The sequence below is a fragment of the Lycium barbarum genome, chromosome 5, assembly GCF_019175385.1.
Source record: "Lycium barbarum isolate Lr01 chromosome 5, ASM1917538v2, whole genome shotgun sequence".
Taxonomy (NCBI): Eukaryota; Viridiplantae; Streptophyta; class Magnoliopsida; order Solanales; family Solanaceae; genus Lycium; species Lycium barbarum.
In genome coordinates this window covers 7743067-7769913 of record NC_083341.1, presented here as the reverse complement: position 1 = coordinate 7769913, position 26847 = coordinate 7743067, and the positions used below count along the sequence as shown (strand labels likewise).

At 32.2% G+C, this 26847-nt stretch overlaps 1 protein-coding gene across 1 annotated transcript; it reads right to left on the bottom strand.

Moving 5' to 3' along the window:
* Positions 1–582: 582 nt before the first annotated feature.
* Positions 583–3534, bottom strand: LOC132640322 (MYB-like transcription factor EOBI). The gene is made up of 3 exons (XM_060356871.1): positions 2800–3534; positions 1907–2036; positions 583–1382 (listed from the first exon to the last, which is right to left on the bottom strand). Exons 1-3 carry the CDS (start codon positions 3017–3019, stop codon positions 770–772), a joined length of 963 nt encoding a protein of 320 aa, XP_060212854.1. The 5' UTR covers positions 3020–3534; the 3' UTR covers positions 583–769.
* Between the last annotated feature and the right edge of the window lie 23313 nt (positions 3535–26847).

The window sequence follows — 26847 nt, the reverse complement described above, 5'->3', positions numbered from 1 at the left end:
GGTCCGAATTCAACCTTAAAGGCTAACTTGCGAGGTAAGGATTTTCCAAGACGATATAAAAGACCAAAGATCGCATCCACAACCGATGTGGGAGTTTAATACACGCTTGCATGACCGGAAGTGGACATATTGAGCGTGAATAATATACCAAGGAGCTCAACATCTAGTAATTAATCAAGAGCTAGGATGAGTTTGACTCTAATATTATGATATACTATAAGAAATGGAACTTGATTCTTACCCAACCATAGAAGCTAACTTATAAGGTGAATTGCGTCCGAGAACATATATTATATATAAAGAAACCAAAGACCCCCATTCACAAGACCACAACCGATGTTGATGCTAACTCACTATCCTCGCACTCCATTTAAGCTCGTCTCTGTCCATTAGAAGTTCTACTTTTTCTATTAGCACATAAATGTCTAAAAAAATTGACTCCCAGGAAAACTCAAATCTAATGAATAAAACTTTATCCCAACTAAACTGGTAGTATCTTCTCTCTCTCCCTCTCTCTCTCTCTATATATATATATATATATAGTTTATTTATTTTTAAAGCATAAAACTAAGTAAATTAAACTTCGTACGTAAGATACTACTCCGCATAACATGAAAATTGTGAAATTTCCACAAAAGCTACAAATGTTTTGCATAAGAATAAAATAAATGTAGATGCTATTAGTGAATGATAATGATGAGACTATATTTCTCTATGAATCTCCAACCTCTTTCGATTTTTAAGGTACTCTTTGAGCACTATGTTTTTGTCACATGTCATTGTTCAATTGTTGCTGCAAGAAGCACACGTCATCAATATTCCATGAATTGTCCATCCATCGGCTACTATTTTGTTGATCCACTTCTTGAAACCCTAGAAATCCAGGGTGAAAATAACCCGTGGGGCTAACTGTAGGTTCCCCATAACACAGCTGATTAGTACTTTGATTAACTTGAGAATGATCCTGATTACTGCTTTGGTTAATTGGGAAATTGAAGCAACCGTCAGCGAGGTCAGATGATGATGAAACTGAAGTGCTTGAATAATTAAGACTGTTTGTTTTCTCATTATTCGCCAACTGGAAAGGCATATAGTCGGACATAGGATGATTCATGTTTGATAGTGGCGGTTGAATTTCTTGATTTTGGATGGCGGTAATGGTGGGGCCGGAGGAAGAAACCACCACCGGGTTGGAAGCGGCGGCGGCTGCTTGAATTCTCTCGGCTAACCTTGGCATCCAAAGATACTTCATGGTATCTTTGAATTGCTTGCTGTTCACGTCACATTTGAGCTGTTTAGCATGCTTTTGCACTCGGGTTCTCCAATAATTCTTGATTTCGTTATCTGTTCTTCCGGGCAGATGTTGAGCAATTTTAGACCAGCTAGAAAAAGAAAATGAAAATCATATTAGACACGTAATTTTTTCTTACTAATAGATATGAACAAGAGTAATCAAAACCTTTTCTACTGTAATCATTTATTTATTCTTGTTTTGTTTTATTTAAATATTTTCTAATTCTCATTCATTGAAGAGATGAGTGTAATAAAAAATTTACACGATCAGTTTCTTTTATATCGAGGAGTTTTGGGGTTGGGGGGGGGGGGGGTGGTGTACCTCAATTGTGGGTGCTAATCAAATAAGCTAGTCCTCAACGGTGCCGTTGGTAAGGTTTAGTTATTACAATATCACAAAAATTAATTTTGCGAGTTCAATAAAATATATAGGGAAACGTGTAAAAACCATACGTGAAATTAATCCGTAATTATCTATAAGAATACTGAGTTCGTAATATAGAAGGACAAGGTATATATTCTATTACACACAATTAAACTACTATATTAGGTGTAAAAATCTTTACATTATTAGTAAGTGTAACCTAAATGAATGTTTTGAAATTAACCTTACCGGTTTCCCCAACGAGAATGCAATTCAAGAATCAAGAGTTGTTCTTCAAGAGTGATGTTGCCACGTCGAACATCTGGCCTAAGATAATTAAGCCATCTTAATCTGCAGCTTTTCCCTGTTCTCTTCAGACCTGTTTAAGTAATTCCAACCGATTCAATCATTAAATTAAATTTCTCACTTTATAACTAATTAACGTTAAATTAAGTTTAGAAAAGCAGTTCCAGAACATAAGTATACGATTAAAAAAACAGTACCAATACCAATTCAATTTTACCACTACTTCTACCCACCCTCCCCCAATGCCCCACAAATAAAAAAAACTCTTTTCCCTTTATCTACATCAGATTGGACAAGTGTAAAGCATTTAAGAGATTACCTTGTACGGAAAGAAATTATACTAGAAACATATCCACACGAATATTTATCTGCATGTGAACTATCTATATTATTAGAAATTAAAAAGAAAATGAAAATAATTTTTTCATGAAATAAATAAAAGCTCGTTTCTCAAGAAAGGTTGATTCAACTAACTCGATGAACATGATTTTCTTATATATTTAGTAATTAATAAATCAAAGTGGATATGTTGAAATACGCTAATGAAGATGACCACCAAGACACCACAAAAAGAAAAAGAATATTAGGACGGAAGGACAACTTCTGAGGTTAAAATGAAAAACGACAAATTTTGTAGTTAATTTTCTGTAGGTGTTGGATGAAAGAAATTAAGAGATCTTGAGTTTAAGCCATGAAAATTAGAAAAAAATCCTAATAAGAAACGCATAGTACTCTTAATGTATGCGAGTATTAATCTAGAGTAATCAGACCAATAGATTCTGAATATCAGATGGAGATGACAAAACAATAGACAATTGGGAAAAAATAATAATTACCAGCACAACGGGCGAGGGAATTCCAGCGACCTTCACCATGATGAGCAATAAAATTGATAAGTGTAAAGTCTTCTTCAACAGTCCATGGACCCCTTCGAAGGTCCATAATATTATCTTCGTCCCTAGTTTCTTGATTATTGTTCGTAAAATCTCCTCCTTCTTCTCCTCCTCCTCCTCCTCTTTGGCTTGAACCAACTTTAATTTTCTGATGATGATCCATCAATTTTTTTATTTTTTTTAACTCTAATTGGAGAAACTAATTGATTGATACAAAAAGGTAAAAATAGAGGGGAGAGAGAGAGAGAGATGGATGATATGAGAAGAAAGATGAATGGATTAGTACACGAGAACATAGAATTTGATGGGACTTTATAAAGATACAAAAAAGTGGGAGAGGTTTGAAAAAATTGTGTTGAAAATAGCAGTGGCATGTGAGGGAAAGAAGAAGTTAAAAAAAGTCGTAAGTTGTAGTAAATACTGTGTATCCCACAAAGCTGTAACAGGGATACTTGTGTGAGAAATTCTGTTAATCAAGATTTTCTGCAAAATAATCATAGATCAGTGCAATCAGAAGAATTTGGGTTCTATCATAAAGATTTATATTCGCAAAATCCACAAGTTGGAGATAAGAAGCTGACTCGAACTACTGACATCCGCCGCATAGTAAACTACAGTCTTTCAGGTCCCCCTATTGATTCGACGACGAGTGGTTATTCCTTTTTTTTCTTTTCGAATTCATATTTATATCTTCTGCAACAATTATTGGGATGGGCTTTCATGAAAAGAAAAAAAAAACCCCGTTTTTTAAAGAAAAAAAAAATTAGCGCTTTTGACCTCACAAAATCTTTGGTCAAACAGGTTATAGCAAGTTGGATCACGGAAACCACAAAACCAAAGCAAATTAAAAATAATAAATGTCCCAAATTCAAGCTCGAACCAACTAGCAATAGTCATTGAATACACCTTTGGTACTTTAAGTAACAAAAAAAGTGGCTAAAATATCCGTGACATTTAGATCCTAGGTTAGAACCCCAATAGAGTTAAAAAGAAAAGTTATAAGGCATAAGTTCATATGAAACTATGCCTATTAGCTATGTAGTTACATAGAAACTATGTCGAACACATCAAAGGTTTCTATGAAACTATATAGAACATATGCCTATAGGCATAGTTGCGAAATTAAGGCAGAACTTCATTTTCACAAACTTTTGCAAGACAAGGCATAGGTTCTATGTAACTTCGCTCGAATAGGCATATGTTAATAGAAACCTATGCCTTGCGAAATTATTATTATTTTCGACTCTACTGGAGATCGAACCCAGAATCTCTGGTGCGAAAAGTATACTTTAGCCCATAAATTTTCATTAAATGAGAAATAGGGATGAGGGGCAAAAATTAAAGACCAGTCCGTATGAAGGGCAATCCACGCAATTTTTTTGATAGTTGAAAGACTTTTTAGAAAATGGAAAATGCCCCTGCTTCTAACATAATTATGCGATGACACAAGTGGAGCGGCAGGGCGCGACTTAACTAAATAGGTGATATTGATCTTTTGGTCTACTAGCCCCAATCATAAATAACGCCACCCATCCAAGTTCCATCATAAATGGCGCCACCCATCCAAGTTAACTCAAAACAATTAGCAACTATTTGTTCGTACTCAATTGCTTAGATGCTTCACGTTTTATGACTGAATGAATTTAAAAAATAATTTTTCATTCTTTGTTTAAAGCAATATATTTTTTGTTCAAGACCAGTGTAAATAAACTCAAATTGATTCCAGATCAAGGTTCAATCCAACTTCTTCATCTTTTAACAATAGTGAATTCTTATTTAAATTTTAAAACTTTCAAACTTCAATTATGCAAGACCTGTTCTTACTCATTCTTTTTTTATATGGAATTATTAACATTTGGTTTGCATTTTCACGATGGTCTTATCTTTCTAAATTGAATCTGAATAGTAATTATTAAAATCGAATCATCAACAAGATGCTAGTTCCCTTAAATATTACATAATTTGTCCAGTCAATTGGATCAACACAGAAGATGATCATATACGAACGTAATAAGAGAAAAGCAGTTAGGTTTTTCCCAAACTCTTCCAAACGTACGAAGCGCACAGCATAAGCCACAACATTTTCTAGCTAACCAATTTTTTATATTATAGTAGTAATAAAAAGTCTGGCATGTACTGATATCATGTCAAAAATTATGGGCCTTAAAAGGCTACAATTAAGAAAAAAACAGAAACTAACTACGACCTTCATCGCTAATCTATCATTAAATTGCTCATAGCTAATAGAAGTTTTTTATAATTTGTTGCTAATTCGTCACTATTGGATTAACGATGAATTTTATTGTTGTAGCTACAGAATTGTTCGTCGCTAATTCCTATTTCTTTTAGTCGTGAATGTCTGCACTACTAAAAGAAAACAAAGCAGCTACAATAACATCTATAAACCAATAAAAATAACGAATTCAGCTCAATGATCAAAATGCCCTCGCTAACAATCAGACATGTTGATAGAGTGCTACTTGCTAATCCCACTTGTGGAATAGTAGAAAAATTAAGATTTTAAGTGAAACACCAACTCTCAGTCTCTTAGCCCTCCTTATTCTCAAAAAAGTTGAAGTTCTTTAAGGGACTATTTATCATTTTTTTAATGAACTAAAAGTTTAGCCCGCTATAATTTGTGTACCCTCGTAATTAAGATGAGATATCTGCATAGGCCTATGCTATTGAGGTCTAATGATTTTGGAAATTAACTTAATGTACTAACAAGTAATATCTTTCATGCCCCTTCCAGTGTGGAATATTTATGGTTTAATAAATAGATTAATCCCACTATATGCATAGACTGACCCCAAATTATTCCAATCTAGGCCTTACATTATAACAGGCTACCAAAGAGATTGCGGTTCCTCCAATGATAATGGGCCAGCAGTGAAATATATATAAATTTAATGAGTATATTTCTCAAATGATTATTCAAGTTTAAATAATTATGGAACAACTTTATTTTGTTTTATTTTGTATGATAACTTCACTTAACTTGTGTGTTATAATATCTTAAAAAATTACTATTACCGGAATATAAACTAGATTATCCTAATTTAATATTCTAATTTATATTTCAAGTGGGACCCGAATAATATCCTAGTATTAATACAATTTACTGAAAATTTACTTGGAATCATTATCGGTCTCATCAAAACTAGAAAGTCTTATTGTTTGTGGTGTTGAAATGAATTTATTGGATGATAATAGCGTATAAAGATTTTCTTTCTAGCTACTTCCTCATCTAACTAAGTGCCAAGTTTTAACTCATTGATGGTTTGTTTTGAAGTGACTTCAGCTATATGTTTAAAACATCCGTGTTCTATTTGTTGTGTAATAAAATTTTGTGTCAGTCATGATTGGATTTGAATCAATATAAAGCGTTCTTCACGGGGAAAAAAATCACAATTCAAAACACGTCGTTTATTTAAAACGTACTTAAGTTTTTCCACTTTTTCTATTTAACAATGATGTACAAAGATAGAAACTGTACCTAGAATGGACAAGCACTTTCATTGAAAACGTAATTAACTGTTCTATCATTTTACGTCATCGTTAAATAGAGAGAGAGAAAAAAATTAATTACATTTTCAAACACAACACAGTCTTTTGAGTTGTGACTTTTTTATAATTAGTAGCTTCCCTGGTGGACAAATACTTGCTAATTTTGATGAGATTGAAAATGATTCCAAGTAAAAATTTTCATTAAAATTTATTACTAGGTTACTAGTCAGGTCCTATATGGAATATAAATTAGAATTTAAAATGCCGACAAGAATTTCCAGCGAATCTAGTTTATAATTCATATAGTGATTTTCTAAAATATAACATACAAGCTAAGTAACTTTATTAATATAAAATAAAAGAAAGTAACTTTGCTCCATAATCTCCTTAACTTGAGTGACCATTTGAGAAATTTACTCTAAATGTAATAGGAGTTTAAAATGTAAATACATAGTTAATGAAAATGCGCGCAAGTAATTGAACTTTTTTTCCCTTCAAAAAGAATAATTTTCTTGCGCTGTTTTCGGTTAATAGGAAACTCGACCCACCAACAAGTTTTGAATACAATAAATTTTTATCATGAATTGAATTTGGTTTGCATGGAATTAAGATCTGTTTGATGAAATCAGTGGCGTAAACATAATTTTTATTAGTAACCAGTATCAATATCTGAATAAGCGAATAAATTAACAATTATAACGATGCTATATATAAAAAGGTACAATGTAATTTATAAAACACAATTTAAGTATATATATATATATATATTGCAATAAGCCTCTTCGGCGATTTCTCTTTTCTTTTTTTAACATTTGTATTCACGGTCGATAACCTCGTTAGACATGCTTATAAATAAGTCCTTTTTTTATATATATTTCAAGACATCAAAAAGAGCTTCGGCGTAATAATTTTTAGTTGATGGTTAGCCTAAGATTAGGGTTTGATTCCTTATGATCTTGATTTTTCAGCAAATGTAGCTGAAAGATTGAAGACATTCCCGGTTGGACTAGGAATTACACAAGATAGTGTCAATTTATATAGGAGTATATATTTATATGTCATATCTTATTTTGCATAGTGTATATTGCGTAGAATTAATATCGAGTGATATCGCTTGATCTAAGGTGGCTTTGTCCCTGAATGAAACGATAAGTTGTAAGATTTTGAAAATATGCGAAGAACGTTTTATTAAGGAACTGCGTCACCTTAGGCCAAATAGTATCACTTAATGCCTCTTAGTCGAAAAGTATAAAATTTGAAAAGATAAGAGATTAATCTAATGCGACGATGCACTCAATCCTTGCATTCATTTTAGTTGTGCCGTTAGTTTAATGTCATTTCTTTATAGGCAAAATACATCAAAACACCCCTAAACTATACCCAAAATGTCTATATCACACCTAAACTATATGAGCGACCTATTACACACCTTATGTATCTAAAACTGATATTTTTTACTCCCTGAGAGCTGATGTGGCACAATATTTAAAAAAAAAAAAGAAGGCGTTTTAATTATATATTATTTATTTTTCCTTTTTATAATTGTAAAATTCAATTTTTTTTTAACCCCCACCACACCCCTCATTTTCCCCACCCACCAAATTCATCTTCATTTTTTCTTCCATCTCCATCTTCCTTCCCTCCTCCATAGCAAAGACATAAACCAAAATTTTAGGACACCTTTTAATTCTCTGAGCACCTCCACCATTATTACTCCATGAAAACCTTTTGGTGGAATTTTGGATAAATTTGTCAAGTCTGGATTGTCTAGAAGAAAAAGATGAAGCAAACGGGTATTTGTGGGTTTCCTTAAATTGGTGATTTGAATGAGAACTAGAAGCAAAATTGGAAGAAGATGGTCTGTTGGAAATTATTGTTGAAGAAGAAGAATGGTGTGGGGCGTCGGGGCGGGGGTGACGTGGTCGAAGCTTTGATGGCTAAAATCTGTTTTTGCTATTGAAGAGCCTATTTTAACTCATAGACCCATAAATCCAATGGAGTTTGCTGAGATTTAATACTAATCTAGTTTTTAGTCCAAAAGAATTAATTTTTTTGTGGGCACCATTGAAGCATCGTAGCATCACCAATGCTCCGTCTCATCTTCTCCGGCAAACTGGATCACTTTATTTCATGTTGCTATTATGCTTATTATTTCACATAGATGAGCTTGTATTTTCCGTCGATTTGTGATTTTCCGTCAAACTATTTCTAATGATACTGGTTTTTTGATATGTGAAATTGCAGTGATGGTGGTGGTATTAGGTGGTGGCTGACGGTGGTTAGACAATAACAAAAAGAAAAAAAAACCTGTATATAAATAAAAAAAGAATAAATTGTGAAAGAATAAATAAAATATAAATTTATTGTATTTCTAAGATTAGCAATCACGTGTCGCTGACGTGTCGCGCGTGTGTGGAACACTCCCACACCTGAGACTGGTTTTCAGTTCTCAGAGAGTAAAAAATATCAGTTTTAGATACATAAGGTGTGTAATAGGTCGCTCGTATAGTTTAGGTGTGATATCGATATTTTGGATATACTTTAGGGGTGTTTTGATGTATTTTGCCTTTCTTTATATGCTCTTATCACTACATCACTAATTAATATATACATAGGGGGATGGCTCCTACTAATGTAGTATTGTAGAAAATAAATAGTCTCGACCACACTAATAGCGACAAATAGTGACATGCTCTCATATTTATGGCAGACTCTTTGCGCCAACAATTTTCAACTTTTCCTTCATTAATCTTGTATGTATATAAAAACAGGACATATGCCCACTGACGTGGCACTCTCTTAGACGAGGATTTATATTTATCTTTTTTCTCAGATTTTTGGCCTTTCTCTCTTTTTCCTATTTATGTGCTTCTGAAAAAGAAAAATTCACTTCTTTCCAGAATGCCACTTCTTCGAAAATTTCCAACAACCACATATTTTCGTTACCTTACATAATTAAACCTCATTTATTCAATTAATCGTTATTACCCAACAATAAGTGGCGCTAGCTCTTTTGGCAAGAGTTCCACTGCCTTAAGCAGTGGGAAGTGTTAGGGTTTTGCCCTGATTTTCTTACCATCTTTGAGTTTTACTTTTCTCTTGAAGGAAAGTCAAAGTATAACCATAATTGTTTTACTTTTCCTAAAGGGAAAATATAATTCTCTTCCATATTTGGCTAGTCTTTTTCTTGGAGGAAAATGTTTGAACCTCTATAAATTGAAGAATCGATCCCTCTCATACAACAGAATACAATAACATCCACAATGTAGTCACTAAAGAGTCTTGTTTATGGGGAGATTATTCTCTCCATAGTTTTTAATGCTTTCTTTTAAATTAGGTTTTCAATATGTAGGTCAATTGATCAAACTCATATCATATTATTAAAGTCTTTTTTATAGGGTTTCTTTGTCATCTGATTTATCGCCGTCAAGGTTTGCAATTACTAGCTTCCGCATGATGCCTTGATTATTTCGATCCCAACAGGAAGAAATGAAGATTTTTTCTTAAAAAGGTGAAAAATCCATTCCTTTCGCGATGGAGGACTGGGGTTAGTACGAGGCTTTCTATATCTTTCATTTTCATCTATGCCTTCCATTTTTTAGCACGAGAAACAAAATGTCGTAATCATTCAAATTTTCATGTTTTTGATGCGTCTGTTTACAGAATAGTGAAGCCTAGACTTATAATAGCGGTGGAACACTTCACATCGATATCGGTCATCGGTTTTAGATGTCCTAAATTTCTAATCAAACCGATAAGATATAGTTTGATATTATTCAGCAGTTATCGATGAGTTATCGATCCATCTATCTGTTAAAATAATAACCAAATCATAGAGTGTCATCAAAAGGCTATTAGTTACCTATGTTAAGCAGTGCCAATCTAAACCAAAGCATTAGGAAGATCACTTTATAATAACAATATATGGTCAGCAATCACATTTTTGTTTTTTCTTCTAATATTTCATGTTAAATAAACAATCATCCATTCCAAAAGAAATAATGTATGTAACTACCTTCGTAATGAGCATAATAGAGCAATTATTGTTGTAACAAATGATCTTTTAGAATTCTATAGGGATTGAAACGGCTGTAATAATAAATAAAACGGCAACTTGCAATCCTCCTGTTCACGCCCATCTTTTACCCCATTTTCTTCTTCATAATTACTTTGCGAATGTTGTTGATAATTACCGGTAAGCAATGAAAAAAAATTCTAAACAAGATAAAAATATGTGTCTGATTAAGAGAAAATGATTTGATGGAGTATAGCCGATACACGATGATGATTGGAGCAATGTAGCGACCCCTTTCATATACGAGTGCTATTTTCACTAGAACTTTCAGTATTTCTTTTAGGCTCTCTTTTATTGTATAATATTTCGTTAACACTTTTTTTTTTTTTTTTTGTTGAGAAAAGTTGTTTGTTGGACTTATAGGGAGGTGATGAAAATAATAGAATGATATTAAGATGATCCATTTGAAGGAAAAAGAGGATTTATATTGGTGTTTGCCATCAACGTGGTTAGTTAAAAAGGATAACGTTTTCTAAATTTTCTAAGTTTGAGTAACAGAAGGAAAAAAAGAAGGTGAAAGGAGAGAAGACTGAATAAAGGAAACTGAAATGTTAGGGAGGGGATGAAAAATGAAAAGGAACACAAAAACTACAATAGAAAACTTTCAGTTTGACAACTGGTACTCCTAGTCCAATCATAGAAGAAGGCAATATCTTTCTTCTTTTATACTTTTCTATACTCTGATTACCATTTTCATTTTTATTTTTAAAATTTCAAGAGAGGAGAAAATCTTGTATTCAAGACATATTTAACTAGTAATCAAAAAGGACATTCAAAAATTGGATTTCTACTAAACTTTACTTTATCTTATTAATTATTTATTTTGATACTCCTTAAATATTTGTTAATTAGATAAAATCTAAATAAGCTTTATTCGTAATAAATAATTAACCATATGTGATTTAGAAGTATTTGCTCTAAATAGACCAAATTCACATTTTCTGGTTAAATTGTTGGTTTTGTATTTATGATTTATTCACTAGATCAGGCTGGTTTATGATTTAATCCAAACACATGTTATCTTTTCAACATTTACTTTCTCATATAAATGGAAGACAATATCTAAATTCATGATTAGCTGTTGGTCTTTTTAGAAATTTTTTAATATTTTAATTACCGTGCGAAGCGCGGATAATTTTACTAGTCCATTAATAAGAGCATGCAGAGGCTACATTAAAGAAAAGTCAGATTTAAATTATCTATATTGACAATGTAAAAATTATTAAGCTATGACTATCGTGCAAGTAACTTACTATTTATTTTACAATCAATACAAAAACTTAAAACTCAAAAAGCCATTGGAATTTGGGAGTAGATATTTGCTGAAGATGTTTGATGTGATTCGTGTATGTGTGTCTGTAGTATTAATTTTAATATTAATAGTGGCAGTATCAAATGCCACAATACCACGAAAGAGAGGGGAACCTTCCATAATTCCATATATACGCGTATCTCTTTTTTGCTTTAGCCATCAGTTTGAACTATACCGTTGAACCTCTGCTATTGTAGAGAAGATATAACATAACTTGAAAAATTAGATCCAACAAGAACTTGAATATTATAGTGAAATATTTTTATGGAGAGATCTGAGAATATTAGCTAGCACTGTGTCTTACATAGTATTTTATCTTTATTAGACTATAAGCTTCTCCATAAATGTGAACTGCATCTTGGATCACTTGATTATTCATTCTACCAGCTAGCTCGCTAGGTAGCCAGCTTTTTGTCTAAGACTTTGAATTACCCCTAAGGTAGCAATTAGAGAATATGATATCTTATACTAGCATTTATTAAAATGTTGAATTTGCTCATTCCTATACATGAAAAGGATATGCGTGCCCACTGATTTCATCCAATTGTTGTTTATGTATCTTGAAGATTCTTATATATAATTCTTTTTTGTTGGTGTGATCTTATATCTAACTCTATGAATGTGATGCAGAATTTGCAAGAAACTCTTAAATATAAAAGTGCACTTGATTTAGATACCAACAAATTAATATTTCTAGCCATATTTTTGTAACTTTAACAATCAATTTTTTTGCCACAACAATCGATAGTGCTGTTACATAAAATCAATTAAGAGATATTGACAAAAATAGGCGCTCACCCAAATAGATAGCCGAGATGTATAATATACATATACGATATGTATATTAACTGGCGGATAAAAATATTTTTTGGCCGAACCGCTAAAATGCCGCACGCACCACTGAACAAAACAAAACAAAAAATAAAATAAAATATATGTATAGGGGCCTGAAGAGCATTTACTGTCTCTTCTCTTTTAACGTGAAAAAACTTTCTCTGTTTCTTCCTAGAGGATGTAGGTTAGACTGAACCTCATTAATTTTTTATTATTCTTCTTCTCTATTCTCTCTCTCTCTCTCTCTTTTTTTTTATTTTTTTTATTTTTTTATTTCATGATCAATAGCTGTTTATGTATGTATCTTTCCGTTGTCACGTTGTAAGTTTTTGGGGTTTAATAGTTTGGTCTTTGGGAGGGAAGTACAATGTATCGGAACTAATGCTGGTGAAGAAACAAGAAAAACAAACTTGACATTTTATAATAACTCACATGACTACGTGCAAGGGAACAAGTAACTTGTCCGGCAAAAATGTTGTGAATTTGTGATATCACCACCCTTGATAAATAGTTGATGAGATGGTGTCCAAGATTATTCATTCAATCAGATACTGCCACACGTTATCAACGTTAAAATTCATGGGGAAAAAACTCTGATCATGATATATATATACTCCTATCATATAATGTCTATCTGGACGAGCCCTACTAATGACAGTTAACTTATTTTATTGTGTTAAGCATCAGATATACAGTTAAGCATTAACTTGTTTTATTGTGTTAAGCATCAGATATACAGTTAAGCACTGGAGGCAATTAGAGTCAAAGATCATATACATAACCAGATGAGGAAGTTTCTTTCCCATAAGAATTTACTACCAAACGAACAAATGCAAGACATGTGTCTTTTATATATACACATTTATGATTATAATCGTTGCCCAACATATCACCATCACTAATTTACACAAAAAAAAAAAAAAAAAAAAAAAAAAAACAGAGAAAGAACCATAAATAAATACACCCGGAGAATTAAACACGTTACTTATAGATCTATGTATATAAGTTAGTATATGAGTCAGCCAAAAGCCAGCATTCGTGCAGTATGAATAAACATGAATTAGCTACGAATAAATTCAGTTGTTAATTTTATTTAGCGACGAAATAGCAATAAATTATTAAAAATATATATTTACAACAGATTAGTGACCAAAAATGTAACGCTAAAACATCGTTAATTTCTTTTACTATTTCTTTGTAGTGGCGATAGCGTGCTTGATTAAAGTCCAATTAGAACAGTGAAAATTAGGGAACCAAATTTTGTCAAGTATGCATGGGGCATGCCCTGCCCTAGCAGAACACAAAGTAATACTTTCCCTTTGTTTATTCAACGTTAATATATTATACTTCAAACAGGAGAGGAGACATTCAGTTTCCAAAAGTCCCAACACCATAATTAATCATTAGTGCTTATGCAATTTTCTTACTTTAACTAATGCTTCCTCTTCTTATTCTTCCTCTTTTTCTTGAAAAGAAACAATTATAACTGATGCTTCCTGTCTATCTTTATAGGCTATAGCTTCTAAACAGATATTAACAATTAAGGAGTTCAGTTGTATATACGGACAATGAAAAAAACCAATTCACTCTGGTATTAGTGAATTTTACCATGTAATCATAGCAAGTTTGTTATCATTTTTATCAGGATACAAATAATAATGATCATGAAAATGTATATGTATTGTACTTATATACCTTACAGGTAACCTGATATTGTGTAAATATTTTTTTAGTAAATAAATCTTAAACTCCAATAATAATACAATGAACTTCTACTCTTGTTTCTTTAATTATCAAATCCGAAGCACTATACTTGTTGAAAATTTTTAAATTCAATTATTATATGAATGAAGCAGCCTAATCCCACCAGACACCACATTTCATCTCTAAATTTGTCTTTGTGCTTATTTTAGGTTTTAAACCTAAATGTGAGATGATCGAGTCGTCTACATGGTCAAAGGGACATTGTTCTGTAGTTGACCAGTAGTGCACTATTTACTTGTAACTTGATCAGAATTAATTAGTTCTAATCTTCAATTTTTGTTTAGTAATTAAAAGAAGAAACCGATCTAGGTTGTTCGAAATTAATTAATCATTGTTGGTAATTATCAAAAACCTTTTCAAGGTACATGAACTTACTTTGTCGCCTCCACCTATGCATAAAAGCTAATAATAGCTCACTATTCAAAAGGCAAAAAAGCAAAATTCGTTTCACAAATCTTAGTAGTAAAAGTTTACAATTCGGATCTGTCTGTCACAAAAAAAAAACTATTTATGAGTCAAAAATAAACTAAAAACAAGTAATGAAATAGAGTAGTTTCTCTTAAAAAAAAATGCTCATTTTTTGCTTTTTATACGTAAAAGATCATTCATTGAAAGCAAGTAAAACTAGGCAGGGTCTATACAAACAAGAACTGAACGCATATTACTGTTAGGTGTTACTGTCTGTATGCCAATTTATATGACGCACTTTTCATTTTAGTCAGTCCCAATTAGAATGACTCATTTCTTTATTTGATAACAATTTAACTTTAAATTTTACCTTTTACGCTTATCAAGATAGTTTATAACCACACAAATATCTTTGACTTGTTTTAGACCACAAAAGTCAAAAGTCTTCCCTTATTTCTTAAATTTCGTGCCTAGTCAAACTACATCACATAAAATGAGACGGAGGGAGTATTATTAAGAGGCCGTTTGAAAATAAAAGATCATTTATTGGGATTAAGTCTGTTTAATAAAAAAATTATATCAAAATCTTGACATTATTTATTACAGATAAAAGGTAAGACTATAATCGAAATTATAATTGAGATGGCCTTATTTGAACTAAACGACCCTTAAAAGTCAAAGGGAAACACAAAGTCCAAAACAAAGGATGAAAACCGGGCTTTCATGAATGGGAAAAACATGTGCAAGTTTCGGTTGAATATATGCCTACCAAAATACCATATCGTTGGATTTTTTCTAAAAATAGTATCATTGCGCTATGCAGAAGGTGTTTAAATTGCAAAAAGACCTAATTGCAATTTAATTTTGAAAATTATAAGAAAATTAAGAGGAGAGTGGAGTGGACGCGTATCTACTACCATTAAGATGCTTCTAAGGGTAGCAAAACATCATTTCAAAGATGGTCAACTCTGGTTAATTAGAAACTATTTTTTCAAGTTTTTTTTTTTTTCCTTTTAATACCAGCAACCATTATAAAGATCTAATTAATAGTATATCACCATGAGCACCCGTTTCTCAGAAGCCGAATTTAACTAGAAAAAATTCTTTACAATGTTAATGCATGCACGTACATTCAGTAAGTTTAGCGAAATCCGAGGAGATGAAAAACAAAAACAAAAAATTAACAATTATAAAAAATCGTCCTGTGTGTTTCTAAAACTAATTGTTCACTTCTTATAGGAGCGGCTTGATATGCGGAGGTCAGAGACGGATTTAAGATTTTGAAATTTATGGGTTCCTACAGTAATCTCAAATTAATTTATAATGATAACTGAATTCACATCAAATATTTATAAAATTTTAATGGAATTTTTAATACATATGCAGGATACGAGCAAATGCTACTGGATTCCTAGGAACTCGTACCAGAGGAGCTGCATCCGCCCATGATGGAGGCGGATTCACTCTTTGAATTTATTGGTTCAAGTTGAAAATTCTATCACAATTCATAGATTAACTGGATTTGAAAAAAATTATTTGTATTTGTTTAGTGAATTTTTTAATGCATACACTAGATTCAAGCCAAAGTTATTGAGTATAAATAAACCATGATTTGTACTATACATCTGCCCCTGTCGATCTGTGACTTATATATTTGTTAAACAGGAATAATGAATGTATGTCAAACAACACAAAGCAATAATATAGATGCATAAATACAATATAAGTAAATATTTTAGCCCACCAGATGCCAAAAATAAATATTTGTAACTCGAAGAAAATTCCGATAAAAGCAAATCTCTGAACTGGGCTGGACTAGTTAATTAATGGTCATTTCTGAGATGTGGGCTGGCATTTTGGGCTTCATGATTATCTCGGCTTTCTTAGCTACCTTTGGTTTGTAAAAATGCTTTTTTTTTGCGCGGATTGTCCTTCATTTGAGATGGTCTTTAATTTTTGTCCTTCAAATTGGTGGTCTTTAAGTTTTGCCCTTCGCCTAATATCCTGAGATTGTAGGTTCGAACCCCAGCTCAGTAAAAAAAAAAAAAAAAAAAAAACCGCAACTCAAAATTTTGCAAATCTGACCAATAAAGCAGAATTTGGATTGCAAATTTTGCCTTTAAGGCCCAAATTCTGCCTTAAGGACAAAAGTTAAAGACCACCATTTTGAGTGACGAAATTAAAGACCACCCCCAGCGAAGGACAATCCTGCAAATTGCCCAGGTGAGCTGGCCAGTTTTTGAGCTGACAACCAGTATAGCTATTATTTTAAATGTAATTAGAAAGTCACAACTTTTTAATACAAAAATAGTATTTGGACAAATATCCTTAGTTAAAACACGGAACTAACCCATCACAGAGTGTTGGAAAGTTCGAAATTTTGATAAGAAGAATACAAGTATGAACGTAATTAAGACCAATGATAATTGGAACAGATGAGATATTGTAGAGAGAACATTTCTTTGTATTGAATATTAAAATTGTGTGGATATACACTGATGTACCCGGCTATATATAGCCTCATACAATGGCGGAGCCAGGATTTCCGCCGAGGGGGTTCAAAATATAAAAAAGTAAACATACGAAGAAGCCTAAGGGGGTTCAACATCTACTATATATACATAAAAAATAATTTTAACCTTATAAAAACAGTGTTTTTTTTGCTGAGATGGTTCGGATGAACACCCTCGGCTCTATGTGGCTCCGCCACTGGCCTCATACGTTAACTCCCTTAAGCTCCTATCTTAACTAACTTTGGGATAGTTAGTTATAACTAACTAAATACAGTAAATTACAATAATACTCCTACTGTTTACTTCTCATATTATAATACTCCCCTTCAAGCTAGGAAATGTAAGAATATCTAAAGTTCCTAGCTTGGACATGAGATGCTCATGCTGAATTCTGCTCAGTCCCTTAGTTAGAATATCTGTTGGTTGATTTTGTGTAGACACATGGTTGATCATGATTGGCCCTTGTTGTAGTTTTTCCTTTACAAAATGACAATCAATCTCTATATCTTTTGTTCTCTCATGACATACAGGATTGGCAGCAATTTGAATGACTGTTTTGCTGTCATTGTAAATCTGCACTAGTAATTCAACTTCTGCATTCACTTCACTTAGAATTCCAAGCACCCACACCAATTCTGAGATTGTACTAGCTAAGCTTCTATACTCAGCTTCAGCTGAGCGTCTTGAGACAGTCGTTTGTTTCTTTGCTTTCCAAGATACTAGTGAGTTACCTATCTTGATCATATATCCAGTTACTGATTTCCTTGTAAGTGGACATGCTGCCCAGTCTGCATCACAGTATGTAGTAACTTTGTTGTCTACTTTGCTTGATAGTAATAACCTTTGGCCAGGCTGATTTTTGAGATATCTAACTACTCTAAGTGCAGCATCCATATGAGACTGTTTTGGTTGCTGCAAAAATTGACTTAGAGTCTGAAAACTAAAAGAAATATCTGGTCTTGTCATGTTGAGATACAGTAGTTTACCAATAAGTTTATGATAAGCTGTTGGATCTACTAGAGGATCTTCCTGTACTTTTTTCTCTTGATTCACATAGTCATCATACTATTTAGATGTAAGTTTCACATTGATATCAATAGGAGTTCCTGCAGGCTTAGAACCTGATAAACCAACCTCAGATATAAGATCAAGAGTGTATTTCCTTTGATGCATTGAGATTCCATCTTTGGACCTTGCAAATTCAATCCCAAGAAAGTACTTTAACTCACCCAAATCTTTCATGTTAAAAGCTTGTTGTAGTGGTAGTTTTGTTTCTTCAATCAGTTTCAGACTGCTGCATGTGATCAGCATGTCATCCACATACACCAATATGAATGTTATCCCTTCATTTGTTTTTCTGATGAACAAAAGAGTAATCATGTTGACTTTGTTTTAACTTGAGTTTGAGTAAAGCTTCTGTGAGTTTGTGATTCCACTGTCTTGGAGCCTGTTTTAGCCCATATAGAGATTTCACCGGTCTACACACTTTCTCCCCCTGACTGGTGAACCCTTGAGGCAAAATCATATAAATTTCATCAAATAAGTCTCCTCGGAGGAAAGCATTGTACACATCCATTTGATGAATATGCCAATAATTAGTAACTGCCAATGAAAGTATGGTTCTAACTGTCACCATCTTAAGCACAGGTGAGAAAGTCTCCTTATAGTCTATACCACTACTAAAAAAAGGGGAAAAACCGACGACGAAAACCGACGAAAATGCAATTCATACATTTTCTGCAGCCACACCTGCACAGAAACCAGTACCAAAAGCTGCTCAAAACTAGCATTAAAATGCTCCAAATCAATTCTAAAAGAGTTACAACACATAAAATCACCCTAAGTAACAATCAAACACATCAAACACAATCTAAACACATTAAATACGATCTAAATAGACCTTCAAAGTTCAAAAATATTTAAATGTCCAACCAAAAGTACCATTAACTAGTTCCATAAAGCATAAAACATAAGTCCATTATGAAATCAAACTAAAACATAAGCCCCGCGACTATATAAATGAACCCTAACCGCTTCCGGTTTCAAATACTTCTTACACCGGCAACGAGAACAAGCACACCTAATTACCCCTTCATTTTGAAAAGGGTGAAGTGACATTGCATGTGTGTAAACTTGTCAACAAATTCATCGTGTACACCCACGCGATCACTATTATTTATATTATACATCCACATACAATTCATCTACAAAAATATACCCACAAATTATTGAGGTTATAGAAATATATTTTAACTTAAGAATTCTAACTTAAAATATAACTTAAGAAAACACAATCCCAACCAATTCTAACTTTGAAATCTCAATAACAATTCTAACTTTAATAACTTATGGATTCTAACTTTAATATAACTTTTAAAAGCACAATCCCAACCAATTCTAACTTTGAATTCTCAATAACAAATCTAACTTTAATAACTTATGGATTCTAACTTTAATATAACTTTTAAAAGCACAATCTCAACCAATTCTAACTTTCAATTCTCAATAACAATTCTAACTTTAATAACTTATGGATTCTAACTTTAACAACTTATGGATTATAACTTCAATATAACTTTGAAAAGCACAATCCCAACCAATTCTAAAAATTGAAAAGTAAATCTAGCCAAATAAAGTCTACATTTTAGTTTTGAGGTTATAGAAATATTATAACTTAACATTCTAACTTTGAAAAGCACAACACAGCCAATTCTAATTTTGAATTCTCAATAACAATTCTAACTTTAATAACTTATGGATTCTAACTTTAATATAACTTGGAAAAGCACAATCCCAACCAATTCTAACTAAGCTAACACAAATACATTGACAATGAACTTAATTAGCACAATCTCAAGCAAATATATATATATATATATATATATATATATATATATATATATATATATATATATGAAAAGTAAACTAGTCAAATAATTAAAGTTTGCATTTTTTCACAAATTTAACAATAATTTAAGAAAGCACAACACCAACCAATTATAACTTTCAATTCTCAACAACAATTCTAACTTTAATAACTTATGGATTCTAACTTTAACAACTTATGGATTATAACTTCAATATAACTTTGAAAAGCACAATCCCAACCAATTCTAAAAATTGAAAAGTAAATCTAGCCAAATAAAGTCTACATTTTAGTTTTGAGGTTATAGAAATATTATAACTTAACATTCTAACCTTGAAAAGCACAATCCTAACCAATTCTAACTTTGAATTCTCAATAACAATTCTAACTTTAATAACTTATGGATTCTAACTTTAATATAACTTTTAAAAGTACAATCCCAACCAATTCTAACTTTGAATTTTCAATAACAAATCTAACTTTAATAACTTACGGATTCTAACTTTAATATAACTTTTAAAAGCACAATCTCAACCAATTCTAACTTTCAATTCTCAATAGCAATTCTAACTTTAATAACTTATGGATTCTAACTTTAACAACTTATGGATTATAACTTCAATATAACTTTAAAAAGCACAATCCCAACTAATTCTAAAAATTGAAAAGTAAATCTAGCCAAATAAAGTCTACATTTTAGTTTTGAGGTTATAGAAATATTATAACTTAATATTCTAACCTTGAAAAGCACAATCCTAACCAATTCTAACTTTGAATTCTCAATAACAATTCTAACTTTAATAACTTATGGATTCTAACTTTAATATAACTTTGAAAAGCACAATCCCAACCAATTCCAAAAATTGAAAAGTAAATCTAGTCAAATAAAGTCTACACTTTAGTTTTGAGGTTATAGAAATACTATAAGTTAACAATTCTACTTTGAAAAGCACAATCTCAATCAATTCTAATTTTGAATGCTCAATGAAAATTCTACTAACTTACGGATTCTAACAAAAAGCACAATCCAAAAAAAAAAAAAACTAGTCAAATAAAGTATACATTTTTGCACGAATTCAACATCAATAATATTACAAACAATGATAACTAAGCTAACACAAATACATTGGCAATGAACATAAAATATAGCACAATCTCAAGCAAAAAAAAAAAAAATGAAAAGTAAACTAGTCAAATAAAGTTTACATTTTTTCACAAATTCAACATTAATAACATTACAAATGATGTTTAACAAAGCTAAATAGACTAACATTAGGCCTAAATTCTACAAATAAAACTAAAATTGAAAGAATTTTAAAAGCCCTAATTTAAAAGAAACTACCTCAAATTACAAGTTAATAAAGGGGCTGGGGTAGGTGGGGTTGGGCTGCGTAGGTAGCGACGGGTGGGCGGCGGGTTAGGGTTTTTTATTTTAGAGAGAAGTGGGTTTTTTTTAGGGGTAAGATAGAAAATGATATGCCAAACCCGTTTCTATAAAAAAAAAACCGACGGAAAAACCGACGCGGTCCGTCGGTTTTTTTAAAATGTTGACCAGCCTTTGACCAAAAAAAAAATTTTTAAACCGACGTAGTCCGTCGGTTTCTTTAAAAAAAATTCGTTTATTAATATTTTACAAAACAAAATGAATTATAAATTATTTAATATATTTTTAAAAAATTAATTATTATTTTTTTAATAAAACCGACGTGGGACGTCGGTTTTTGTAAAAAACATTTGGTGGAAACATAATTTCAAAATTTTGCGGAAAAAACCGACGTTGTCCGTCGGTTTTTTAATTAAAAAAAAATTAGAAATACACAAAACCGACGCACTTAGTCGGTTTTCCGTCGGTTTTTCAAAGCGACGCAGTCCGTCGGTTTTTCGTCCATCGAATTTTGCCAGTTTTTTAGTAGTGTACCCTCTTTTTGACTATATCCTTTTGCCACTAATCTTGCCTTTAACCTTTCCACCTCACTATTGGATTTATATTTGATCTTATAAATCCATCTACACCCTATAGGTGTTTTTCCACGTGGTAAGTCTGTTATTTCCCATGTCTTGTTGCTTTCAAGTGCTTGTATTTCAGCTTGCATGGCATCCACCTGCCTTGGATCGTTTACTGCTTCTGTGTAAGTAGCTGGTTCTGTAAGTGCTGAAGTAGCAGCAACATAAGCTTGATAGGACTTTGATAGATGTTCATACTATATGTAGTTACTTAAAGGATATTCAACTTCTTTGTTGATGTTGAGTGATACAAAATCCTTCATCCATATAGAAGGATTCTTGCCTCTTGATGACTTTCTAGTTTCAACTGGTGGAACTGGAGCTTGAATTTTCTCCTGATGCACCATATCATATTCATGAACCTGAGGTGCTTGGTCCTGGTCATGATCATAATGTGGAACTTGTATATCATCTGCTTCATTATGCACCTCATTCACATCATTGCACTCTACAGTAGGAGCTATTGTATTGTGATTCTGAACCTATCCTACTTCTCATGTCTGCCCATTTATCATAGGAACATGGTTGGTATCACCTTTTGATTCAACCAATACTTCAAAGTTTTGAAAAGTATCCATAAATACAGGCTGCTGAGTATCAGTGTCTTGTTTGTCACCAAAAGGAAACACCTGCTCTTTAAACAAAACATCTCTACTAAAAAAAAAGATCTAGTAGACATATCATACAAAATGTAGCCCTTTGGAGTTTCAGAATACCCCATATGAACTGCAGTTCTTGATCTAGGCATCAACTTATCATTTTCTGTCAGAATTTTTGCAAAACACAGACACCTATGGCTCTTAGATGTGTAAGTAATGGTTTTTTTTTTCATATAATCTTTCATATGGACACTGGTTATTAATAACTACACTTGGCATTCTATTAATGAGATTTGCAGCAGTTAACACACAGTTGCCCCAAGATCTTAAAGGTATTTTTGCTTGAAATCTCAGTGCTCTTGTAACTTCTAATACATGCCTATGCTTCCTCTCAACAACCCCATTTTGCTGAGGGGTATAGGGGCATGTTCTTTGATGTATTATGCCTCTTTCTTTGAATAATTTGTCACATACCATGTTCACAAACTCAGTTCCTTTATTTGTTCTGACCATTTTAACAGGTTTGTCAAACTAAGTCTTCACATATTGAAGAAATAACTGAATAGAAACATACACATCTGATTTATTCTTCAACAAGAAAAGCCAAACCATTCTAGTAAAGTTATCCACCACAGTAAGAAAATATTTGTTTCCATCAAATTTAGTTGTTTTATAAGGACCCCATAGGTCAATATGAATCAAATCAAAACTACTAGTACTCTTGATACAACTACTAGGAAAAGCTAATCTTGTCTGCTTGGCAAAAGTACAAACTATACATTTTTCCAACTTGTTACTAACTTCTTGTCTATTCAAACCAAACAACTTATTCAAAACTACAGATGACACATGGCCAAGTCTTCTGTGCCAAAGCTATATAGCTAACTGTTGACTACTTGAAGATTCTTTAACTGCAAATGAAGCCTCCTTCACACCTTGTTGTAGTAGACCTTTTAGTAGAATGTATAGTCCTCCTTCCTCTTTACCAATCTCCTTCACCCTACCACTGTAAAGTTCCTGGAACACACAAAAATTTGGGAAAAATGAGACTGAGCACCCTAGTTCCTTTGTGATCCTACTTACAGACATCAGATTGTATTTGAACTGAGGAAGGTGAAAGACATTTGAAATAATAGTTCTAGCTGATTGTTGACACCTAATTTTCGGCCCTCCTTTTTCCTTCAATCAATTTCTCTGTGCTTCTTAGTCTTTAATAATTTACCAAAATAGTTTTTCCTATATTTGACACAAATTTAAATAAATTCTAGTGTCCTTATTAATGCTTCATAGTATTTATTATATTATATCTATTTCAGTTTTAACTTAACCTTTTTATCATATTATCGTCCAATTTTATAATTCGTTTCTTTATCTTGAACCATATATACCCGTGCTAATTTATTAGTATTATGCTTCATATATAAAATTTAGATTTAAAAAAATATTTGGGCTTGTTTCAATAAATTTCTAGTTTCAATATTAACATTCCATATTTTACTTGATTATGTTATCGCTGCTTTAATTGATTTATTAATAGTATCACTCATTTCCATTAAGTGCAGATTTTTATTTTGAGCTATATAAATATGCCAAATCATTATATTATAATTTACATATAAAATATATTTTGGAGAATTAATTAGGACAAAAGAAGCACATTTTAATTAATTTGAAGTGAAAAAGTATGGAAAATCCGGATCTATTCTTCAAAAGTATGTATGTACGTAGGTATATATATATACACACACACACTCTTTTCTTTTACTTATTTTCCAGATAGAATCCTAACCGTTGATCGATTTCATCCGACGGTCCGTATTAATCCTAGCCTACACCTAACCTAAACCCCAATTTTCTCTTTCATTTCACACAATGCCAGCCGTATATTTTCTCCATCTTCTCCGCCCTCCCTTCTCCACTAAAGTCCAACTAATTATTAAAAATTAAGTTTAGTTTCGAGATATGAATTCCTATCCGGCGATTTAATTATTAATAATTAAGTTTAGTTCTTTCTTATGTTGTAGTTTTCGGAATCATGTCCTTCTGTGCCCATTATTCGGTCGGCTATGTCGGATTATGTTCTCGATATAGATAAATTTAAATTATGCGAAAGATACATTTTCTCTTATCTGTGGCGTTAAACCTTCGCATACACTTAAAACTGTGCCGTTAGGACTTGTGATAATTGTTTCTGAATCATTATGTGGAACAATTTGTTTTCTTTCATATAGTCTTGTTGTATGTAAAATATATGATGTGTAAGTTAGCATCGCACTGAAATCACACCGCTGGGATTTGTACTCGGCTGAATGTTATGTTAGAATATTGTTTTAGAATGCTTGCTTTTGTGGTAAAAAAAAAGATATTTTCTTTCCACTCTTAATAAAAAGGGTGCTTTCCTTCCATATTTAGTTTTAAAAAAAAAGGTACTTTCTTTCCAGATTAAAAAAGGATACTTTCTTTGTTGTATTACTTTACTGAGGTGCTAATCGCCTCTTGTCACTGTACATTTATTTAGATGCCAATATGAACGAGTCTTGCTTAGGTTATAAACAAAACGCACAAGTCATTAGCATATGCCATGTTTGGCAGATTCGTTTTATTTTTTACTTGAAGTTATGAAATCAGAATATGTTTGTTTAGTGTGTTGCATCTAAGGTTCTGGACCAAAGTTATTGTTTTACTTCATACGCCACAAATTTGGACTTATGCTTGTATAACTGGAAAGTATAAACCATGATTAGTTACTATGAAGGGAAAGCCATTTTTATGTACGTAGGCTCTTGATGTGTTCTCTGTTGCATGCTGCCTTAAATTTTATATAATTTAGTATCCAGAATTAGTTACTATGAAGGAAAAGCCATTTTTATACCCCCTGTTCACTTTAAGGTAACTCTTGCCTTTGAAAAAAAAAAAAAAAAGACAAACTCTTTGTTTGCCTGACATAGGAAGAGAGATGTTAGAGTTAATCTACTGTTTATCGAAAATGCATTTTTGCTGAAACATTTTCATCGTTACCTCGCTTCCCACAGTCTGTCATAAAAATAAGAATTTATTGCAGCCCGTTGTCTGAATGATTGTGCTATCTATGGTAGGAAACTTTGCAAATTAGGCTAGAATATATACCATCTCACCTTAGTTGTAGATCAGGACTTTATTGCTTATTCTGTTAAAAAAGAAAACCACGTCATAGGTCTATTCGTTTTTTTTTTTTTAGCAACTGATATAACTGTCGTGATATTTCATGTATTGAGAAGCCATGCGGTGCCTTTAACTCGCCGTCGAATGTTTGAATTAATGGAAGAGTCATTATATTTGATCTATAGCTTTAATGTTTTCAATAGCTTGTATTAAAATGTTTTAAACACTGTTCTTGGAGTTTATTGTTGTTTGTTTAATTCTAGCCTGATTTGTGAAAACGCACTAAAAGACAACTGCCTTTCTGATTGATAGATTGAGTGTTAGTTATTCTTCCCATTGTTTGTTTGAGACAATTGAATTTAACAACCACGAGCTTCCAGTGATGTCTTTGAACCATGTACTAACTGAACTAATTGATTGAAGCCTCGTAATCGGTTTGTTGTGTTCTCGTTTAATATCGAGTCCTAATAAAACGTGCTATGCATTTAAAGCTGTGGGATTACCAAGAGCCTTTCTCCAGTTATGTTATCCATGTAAAACCATTCCTTCTCTGTATAATAAGTTTTAGTGATTGCTACACGTCTACGATAACATGTATTGCTGCGGTTTATTTTAAAATTAGATTAGACGGGATGTTCATCTATTGTATAGAAGAATTCATGTGACAGTTAGGTATTCAAACGGTTTTGATGATTCGCTTCAGCTCACTTTATGATTACTGTCAAGGTCTTTATGTGGGAATTGAAATTCACATGACTCTATATTTTCCTTACATCACAGTTGCATTTCTAATTCCCATTATCTTTTTTTGTTGCATGTACATCTCGGGAGCAATTGGAGTCTTCACAAAAGACTTTCGTCATCACTGAAGTCTCACTCTGAGACTCGATATCGCCGTTATGTTTTGAGTCCGTGTCTAATCTATATTCCGTTCCCTCCTCTCTTGAAAACAGCTGAATAAAAGCAAG

Excerpts from the sequence above, each read along its gene's own strand:
- LOC132640322 (XM_060356871.1), bottom strand. The coding sequence starts at position 3,019 with ATGGATCATCATCAGAAAATTAAAGTTGGTTCAAGCCAAAGAGGAGGA. Across the intron at positions 2,037-2,799 it reads TTCCCTCGCCCGTTGTGCTG|GTCTGAAGAGAACAGGGAAA; the intron begins GTAATTATTATT and ends TTACTTAAACAG. Across the intron at positions 1,383-1,906 it reads CATTCTCGTTGGGGAAACCG|CTGGTCTAAAATTGCTCAAC; the intron begins GTAAGGTTAATT and ends TTCTTTTTCTAG.